At 53.0% G+C, this 8678-nt stretch overlaps 1 protein-coding gene across 1 annotated transcript; it reads right to left on the minus strand.

The window, feature by feature from the left end:
* Positions 1–577: 577 nt before the first annotated feature.
* Positions 578–2567, minus strand: LOC125368382 (mesoderm posterior protein 2-like). Its single transcript, XM_048369331.1, has 2 exons — positions 1776–2567; positions 578–1210 (listed from the first exon to the last, which is right to left on the minus strand). Exons 1-2 carry the CDS (start codon positions 2565–2567, stop codon positions 944–946), a joined length of 1059 nt encoding a protein of 352 aa, XP_048225288.1. The 3' UTR covers positions 578–943.
* Between the last annotated feature and the right edge of the window lie 6111 nt (positions 2568–8678).

The raw sequence follows: 8678 nt of genomic DNA on the forward strand, positions 1-8678 counted from the left end.
GAACCTTGGCTTCCCCCCCACCCCATTCTGGTGGTGCAGGACCTGGGCGCTGTCCCCGAGCTCTTCAGTTCAAGGCTAGTGCTCTACCACCTGGAGCCACAGAGCCACATCTGGTTTTCTGGAGGTCCATTGGAGATAAGAGTCTCATGGACTTTCCTGGCCAGGTTGGCTTTGAACTGTAATCCTCCTGAGCAGCTAGGATTACAGGCATGAGCCACTATCGCCTAGCTTGCCTCTTATTTATCTTTGTTCATTGGTTGTGGGGCTTGAACTCAGGACCTGGGTGCTGTCCCTGAGCTTTTGTACTCTACCACTCTGAGCCACAGCACCACTTCCTTGCCTTTTGTGCTTAAGACAGCTCCTGTCAAGGCAACAGGACCACGGAGCAGAAATTTAAAAATGATAGAGAACCCTGCCACAACAACTGTTGAGCTAGGGCCCATGTGAACCTTGGCCCCCTTGGATGGAGAGAGGGGAAGGGCGGCAGGCTCTTCCCCACACAAGGAGAACACTTTTCCTCCTCCAAGAAGAGCCCAAGGTGACAGAAGAAAAACAGACAAAGCCAGAATTTTGGTGGGTATTTTTTCTTTCTTAAACCATTACAAGTCACAGGATTCTGACCTACAGCGCCCGAGGGCGGGGAGCACAGGCCTGACCCCACAGGCCTCCCCCTCTTTCCTGCTGGGCTGCCTTTGGGGTCAGAGCACTCTGAAGAGAGCATAGAGAGTCTGGGGGTACCAAGAGGCAGAGGGTGTTCCTGGCCCCCAGTCCAGCCAGAGAGGAGCCACTTGCCCATCTGTTTGTCCGTCTGTCCATTGGCACAGAAGGCATCCTTTAGAAAAAGGAATGGCTGCCTCGGGAGAGCTCAAAAGCCCTTCAGGAAGCAGATGCAGAAGGCATCCACGCGCAGGCTGGATGAGGCTGCCAAGGGGCAGCGAAGTCATTAGAAGATGCCCAGCTGTGTCCCCTCCAGATCTTCATGCCACAGTTCCTGGCAGCCACTGAGCCTCAGGCCTGAGCTCAGGCCAGGGTTCACCATGCTGAGTGGGAAGACCGGGCCTGGGTCCTGGTCCCTGTGGCCTGGAAGCAGCTCTGCCTCGGGGCCCCAGCACCCCCACTGGAGCTGAGGCTGGGGTCTCTGGCAGGAAGGGAGGGCTAGGAGGGGTGGGCTTCCCAGTGACAGACAGGACTCTGGAGACACGGAGACGTTCTGCAAAAGAGATGGGGCAGCTTGTCAGTGGCTGGGCAGGGAGCCTGGAGCCCCTGGTGGAGTCTGATCCCCTGTGAGGAGGCTGATCCCACTGGCAGACTCCCCCTTCAAATCCCAGCGCACTGAGTGTGAGGACTGTCTTTCCTGGAGGAGATACCCACTTCGGAGGCTGTTGGAAAGTCTAGGTAAATAAAGACACCTTGAGGTGCTGACAGCCAGGGGCGGGCACTGAGTGTGTAACACGATCTGGTTTCCGGACACCAAGTCCTCAATGCATGAATGAATGAAACAAAAAAAGACAAAAAAAACCCACGGAAAATAATAATGCAGGCCACCAGCTCCAGGACCCCTGTTTAAGGAGGGCTGGGCCCCCACCCCCACAACTAAAGGAGGACTTAGAATTTCAGCATCTTCCCTCCCAGGAGGGGGAGAAAGCTTCCTTCTATCCTCCGCTGCATAGATTACTGGGATCGGAATGGACCTACCCGCTCCATTTCTACCCCAAGCCCCACCCCCTCCACCCTGCCGCCCCGGCGAAAGCCCCCCGGAGACGCCCAGCGCCTACCCGGTACATCTCAGCCAGCTCTGGGGGCGCGGGGGGCGGCGTCCAGGGGGCGACGACGGCGGCGGCGGCGGCCCCGGGCTCCGGGGAGGCCTGCGATGCCAGACAGGCTTGGGGAGGGGTCCAAAGCGACACGTCGGGGGCCGCCCCGGGAGACGGGTGCGGGGGTGAAGGCTGGAAGCCGGGGCAGTACGGGGGCGTCGCCCAGGGCTCCGGGCTCCCCAGGCTCTCCGGCGGCGCGGCGGGCGGGGAGCCCCAGGCAGCCCCGTCGGGTCCGGGACCGGGGTCCGGGCAGAGCGGGCAGCCGTGAGGCCCCGCCGCGTCCAGGAGCCGGCGCCGGCGCTGCGGGCCGGGCCCGCCGAGGCCCAGCACGGCCGACAGGTGTCCGATGTAGCGGGCAGCCAGGCGCAGCGTTTCCACCTTGGTGAGGCTCTGACCGGCGGGCGCCACCGACGGCGGTAGGAAGCGGCGCAGGCGCAGGAGCGCGCGGGCGAGGGTGCGCATGCGCAGCTTCTCGCGCTCGCTGGCGCTGCGCCGCTGTCCGCCGCCCGTGACTCGGGTGCGAGGCCGGCGAGGCGCCGTCGGCCCCGCTGTGGCGGCCTCTGCAGCCGGAGGTCCGGGCTGCGAGGAACGGCGGGCGCCGTCGCACGGGCAGGAACCCGAAGAATCCGAGGAGGAAGCCGGGGACGTGGAGTCCGAGTGTCCGGCCCAGCCCCAGCCCCGAGCGAAGACCCAGGGGTCCGGGCCCTGGAGGTTCCGCGGCGGCGGCGGCGGCGGCGGCGGAGACTGAGCCATGGCCGGGTGTGGGGCTCGGGGCTCTGGGCTCTGGGAGGCCGGCGCCACCCCGGCCCAGCTTTTATCAGACGGAGGTGCGAGGTCCCCCGCCGGCCCGAGGTGTCAGCCCGCAGCCGGGCCTGGGAAAACGCCCGTTTGCGGAGGTGCGATTCTCACTCCCGGGGGGCCGCCGGGGGACCCAGCCTCCCCCTGCCTCTGGTGGACCCCCCCCCCCAGCCCGCGGTCCCCGGACCGATTCTGTCTCCGGGACCCCGGCCCCCGGCCCCCGTCCCCCCGCCTCATACACCCCAGTCCCGTGCCTTCTGTGTCCCCCAGCCTCATGGACCCCCACCCTGAGGAGGGGGCTGTGCCCTGTCCCCACTCCCCTCATGGACCCCCCACCCTGAGGAGGGGAATATGCCCAGTCCCCAGCCCCCTGGGCTGCCTGATGTGCAGAGTAAGAGATGAAGGTTTAGAGGAATGGCCCCAGGGCCTGGGGAGTAAGGGGTGCACAGGCATGCAGGGGCGTGCCGGGGACCCAGTACCAGGGCTCGAGTGACCCTGGGAAAATTGTCTCACACCCAGTCTTCTAACTATTTCCTTCCTTTCTTCCTGCCCGCCTGCCCTCCCTCCTTCCTTCTTGCCTTCCTGCCTCCCTGCCTCCTTTCTTTCCTTCCTTCCTCCTTTTCTCCTTCCCTTCTTCCTTTCCTCCCTTCTACTCTCTTCCCCTCCCTTCCTTCTCCTCCTCCTCTCCCTTCCTCCCTTCCCTCCCTCTTTCTTTCCCACCTTTCAGTGCCTGGGGCTTGAACTTAAAGCCCCAAGCGCTCACTTAGCTCTTCCTGCAAAAGGCCAGTGCTCTCCCACTTAAGCCACAGCTCAGCTTCTGGCTCTTTGCTGGTTAACTGGAGATAAGTCTCTCAGGCTAGGTGCTCTGGCTCACACTTGTTTTTTTTTTTTTTTTTTTTTGCCAGTCCTGGGCCTTGGACTCAGGGCCTGAGCACTGTCCCTGGCTTCCTTTTTGCTCAAGGCTAGCACTCTGCCACTTGAGCCACAGCGCCACTTCTGGCTGTTTTCTGTATATGTGGTGCTGGGGAATCGAACCCAGGGCCTCATGTATACAAGGCAAGCTCTCTCGCCACTAGGCCATATCCCCAGCCCTCTGGCTCACACTTGTAATCCTAGCTACTCAGGAGGCTGAGATTTGAGGATCGCTGAAGTGAGCCGGGCAGGAAAGCCTGTGGAGGTCTGTGAGAATCTTATTTCCTATTAGACATGGCATGGTAGGCACTCCTGTAATCTCAGCCACTCTGGAGGTATTGGAAGGTGACTTGTGGTTTAAGGCTGACCCAGGCAAAAACACCAGACCTATCTGAAATGGAAGCTTGCTTGAAACTGTGTTCAAAACCCCAAGGCCAACCAATAAGCAAATAAAACAAAAAATACTAACATGTCAAGGCCCTTACAAGCATTATTTGTTTAATTCACATTTGTTTACAGTTGGTAAATGTCAGACACACCAGGGTAAAATAAGAGTTTCCATCTCTGCTGGCATGAGTCTTATGGGGCAGACAGTGGATGGGATAAATGGTGGACAGCATAGACAGTGGACAGGACAGATGTAGATGGACAGAAATGGACTGCCTTTGGCCTGGGCCTTTGACCTGTCTGAGTTTGACCTTTTTTGTGTGTCAGTCATGAGGCTTGAACTCAAGGTCTGGGCACATTGCCCCTGAGCTCAAGGCTAGTGCTCTACCACTTTGAGCCGAAGCACCACTTTCTGTTTCCTTGTGGTTACTCAGAGATGAGAATCCCAAAGACTTTCCTGCCTCAGCTGGCTTTTGAAGTGTGATCCTCATATCTTAGCCTCCTGAGTGTTACAGGTGTATGCCACCAGCACCTGGCTGAGTTTGACCATCTCAATGAAGCAGGACTAATAGTTACAGATCTGCTCACAGGAACTTTGCCTTAGCAACGATTACAGTTTGCAGAGGTGTCTGTGACCCCTTAATCTCCAGGGAAGTAGCTGAACCCCAGGCTAAGAGCAAGTGAGGGCGGGACAGGTGGACTCTAGAAGCCACAGCTGGCCAGTGAACCATGGGCAGGATGTGCTAGGAAGAGTGGAACTTGGAGAACATTCCAGAAGGGAACTCTGCTTGTTAGTGAACCCCTACAGGGAAAGGAGGTGCGGGAGCCTGGGCATATTGTCTGGAGCCACATCAAGGAGCTGAATTTTATTGAGGAGCCATAGGGACTTTTGTGCAGGAACGTTATATAATTCAAGATATCAGCAATTGATTACTAAAGGTCCACAGAAGTACACTATTCAAGGATAGATCAACCAGCCTCGGCCTGAAATAGCAAATGGCCTTGGAAATTTTTGTGTGGCTTAAAAAAAATTAACTTTTCATTATCCATGTTCATGTAAGTGTTGAGAAGAGGAAACCTGGCAGGAAAGCCTGGATTTTCCCCTTGCAGCTGCAAAGATGACAGCAGTAGTCATGGGGGTGGGGGGGAGCTCACCATGGGGAGTCCTTTACACATGCCAGTGCTCTTGATCCTCCATGCCCCTAGAACCTTACTGGGTATAGTGCCAGCAGGTATGCTAGTGCTAGGCAGGTACTCTACCCTCGAGCTATCACCCCAGCCTTGTTGGCTTGAGTTATTTTTCAGATAGGATCCTGTTTTGATGCCTCCAGCCAGCCTTGGGCCTTGATCTTGGGTTCTCACCTCTTGTGTTTGGGACCCCAGGTACACACCACGAAGCCTGGCGTATTGATTGAGATGCAGTCTTGCTAACTTGTTGCCCAGATTGATTGTCCTTGAACCAAAATCCTCCCAGTCTGTGCCTCCTGCATAGCTGGGATTACAATGGGTGTTGTCTACCCTACCTGTGGACATCAAGGGTTTTTTTTTTCTTTTTCTTTTCTGTTGTTGTTCATGGGGTTTGAACTCTGGGCCTGGGCACTGTTCCTGAGCTCTTCAGCTCAAGGCTAGTGCTCTACCACTTGAACCACAGCACCACTTCTGGTTTTCTGGTGGTTGGAGCTAAAAGTCTCATGGATTTTCCTGCCTGGGCTGGCTTTGAATCATCATCTTCAGATCTCAGCCTCTTGAGTAGCTAGGATTATAGGCGTGAACCACTGGTGCCTGGCTTGTGTGTGTGTGTGTGAGTGTGCACACGCGTGTGTGCGCATGCGCTCGTGCACAGGCTAGTCCTGGAGCTGCAACTTGGGGCCTGGCCACTATTCTTGAGCTTTTTTACTCAAGGCTATCACTTTATCACTTGAGCTCCACTTATGGCTTGGCTTCCCCAGGCTGGCTTCGAACCATGATCCTCAGATCTCAGTCTGTTGAGTTGCTAGGCTTACAGATATGAGCCACTGGTGCCTGGCCAGTGACTTCTAAAACAGGAAGCTTGTCTGCTCCCCCAGGTCACTATGGGATCTCTTCTACTTGGGCTCTTGCCATCATGGAGCCACCTATGAGGAAGCCTCAGAGGAGTCAAGAAGGAGCTGGCACGACAAATGGGACTACTACAAATTAAAAAGTTTCTGCAAAGCTAAGGTCATAGCCACCAAAATAGAAAGACAGCCAACGATATGGGAAAGGATATTTGCCAGCACAGCAACAGACAAAGGCCTGGTACCTGTCATCTACAGAGAACTCAAAAAACTAAGCCCCTCCAAGCCCAATAAACCTATTAGGAAATGGGCAAAAGAGCTAAAGAGAGACTTCACAAGAGAAGATATAAAAATGGCAAAGAAACACATGAGGAAATGCTCAACATCCCTGCTAGTAAAGGAAATGCAAATAAAAACAACCCTGAGATACCACCTCACCCCAGTTAGAATGGACTATACTCTGAACTCAGGAAACAACAAATGCTGGAGGAGGTGTGGAGAAAGAAGAGCCCTTCTCCATTGTTGGTGGGAGTGCAAATTAGTACAACCACTTTGGAGAACAGCATGGAGGTTTCTCAAAAAGCTCAGTATAGACCTACCCTATGACCCAGCCATACCACTTCTAGGCATCTATCCTAAACAGCAAACCCCAAGATATCAAAAAGACATTTGTACTTCCATGTTTATCGCTACACAATTCACAATAGCCAAAATATGGAAACAACCCATATGCCCCTCCACAGACGAATGGATCCAAAAAATATGGTACTTATACACAATGGAATACTACATAGCGATTAGGAATGGTGAAATATTGTTATTCGCAGGGAAATGGTCAGAACTTGAACAAATAATGTTGAGCGAGACAAGCCTAGAACACAGAAAACAAAGGGGCATGATCTCCCTAATATATGACTGTTAACAAAGGGAGATGGAGAGACAGTAGAGACCAAGTCTGTGAATACTGTATATGTTCTTGATATATTGTATATTGTATATATGTCTACCTGACCTAGAGAAGGGATAGAAAAACAGGACGTAAGATATCACAAGAAATGTACACACTGCCCTAGTATGTAACTGTACCCTTTTTGCACAACACCTTGTAAAAAAATTTGTGTTCAATTAATAAACATTTAAAAAAAAAAAAAAGAAGGAGCTGGCACCATCCTCTAGCACTGTGAGCTTACCAAACTTTTTATCTTTTTTTTTTTTTTTGCCAGTCCTGGGGCTTGAAATCAGGGCCTGAGCATTGTCCCTGGCTTCTTTTTGCTCAAGACTAGCGCTCTACCACTTGAGCCACAGTGCCACTTCTGGCTTTTTCTATATATGTGGTGCTGAGGAATCGAACCCAGGGCTTCATGTATACGAGGCGAGTACTTTACCACTAGGCCATATTCCCAGCCCCAAACTTCTTATCTTGATATATTACCTGGCTTCAGGTACTTAGCTACCATAATGGAAAACAGACTTACACAATGACTTAGACCATCCTAAGAGAAGCAGAGGCTCAGCAAACACTCGGTCCTAGACTTTTTCAGTTGCGATCATGGCAGCTATAGTGGAGGCTGCCAGTTACCTGGTAGAGACTACATCACCTTGTATACTCTGGTCACATTGTCTGTGAAGGGTGTCTGTGTTTGACGGCTGTAAGCAAACTCCATTCGGTTTTCAGTGATGTGATACTTTTATGTGTTTATGGGACACAGTGTGGTATTTCAACATGTTGTACCATGGCTGATGATCAGATCAAGGTAAGTGGCAAGCCCATAACCTCAAACTCAACAATTCTTTGTGCTAGGAATGTTCAAACCCTATTAGCAATTTGAACAAAATATGTAATTAGCTGTCATCAACCGTAGTTAACAGCCTAATGTGCTGTATAGACTATTGGAACCATTCTTCCTATCCTTTCTTCCTATTCATGACAGTCCTGGGGCTTGAATTCAGAGTCTGGGCACTGTATCTGGGCTCTTGTGCTCAAAGTTAGAGCTATAGCCGGGCACTGGTGACTCTTTCCTGTAATCCTAGCTACTCAGGAGGCTAAGATAAAAGGATCACAGTTCAAAGCCAGCCTTGGCAAGAAAGTCCGTGAGACTCTTACCTCCAATTAACCTCCAGAAAACCACAAGTGATACTGTGGCTCAGAGTAGTAGAGTGCTAGCCTTGAGCTGAAGCACTCAGGGACAGGGCCCAGGCCCAGAGGTCAAGCCCTACAACTGACCAAAAAAAAAAAAAAAAAAAGAGAGAGAGAGAGAGAGAGAGCTCTACCACCAAAACCACAGGGCCACTTCCTACCTTTTCTAGTAGTTGATTGAAGGTAAAAGTCTCATGAGCTTTCCTGCACAGCTAAATACTGTTGTATGATATTCCACTGTAGGTGGATGCATACTGCCCATTCTTTGTTAGTGTTTCTTTAGTCTGTTTTTAGTTTTTGTCACACAGTTCTGCCTTCAGCGGTGGCAGGGTAGCCTCATGACCTTGGAGAAAGTTTTGGATATCAGGGATTGTTTCTCCCACCCCTCACTCATAGAGGCAGCCATCAGTCACCTCCTGGGAAGGGCTTGGTGGATAAGAGAGGCCTGCACTGGTACATACCACCCTCTTCTCCCTGGACCGGCCTGACCACCTTAGTTTGGGCTAGCCTCAGAGCCCAGACCCAGGAGTGGAAGATTGGCCTCACTGGGCCCCCATGCTGGGCTCCTGAAGTAAGGACACACGGGCTGCTAAC

Source organism: Perognathus longimembris, chromosome 20 (assembly GCF_023159225.1).
Source record: "Perognathus longimembris pacificus isolate PPM17 chromosome 20, ASM2315922v1, whole genome shotgun sequence".
Classification (NCBI taxonomy): Eukaryota; Metazoa; Chordata; class Mammalia; order Rodentia; family Heteromyidae; genus Perognathus; species Perognathus longimembris.

Coding starts and splice junctions, on each gene's coding strand:
- LOC125368382 (XM_048369331.1), bottom strand. CDS start 2,567: ATGGCTCAGTCTCCGCCGCCGCCGCCGCCGCCGCCGCGGAACCTCCAG. Junction 1,211..1,775: donor AGCTGGCTGAGATGTACCGG/GTAGGCGCTGGG, acceptor TCTCTTTTGCAG/AACGTCTCCGTGTCTCCAGA.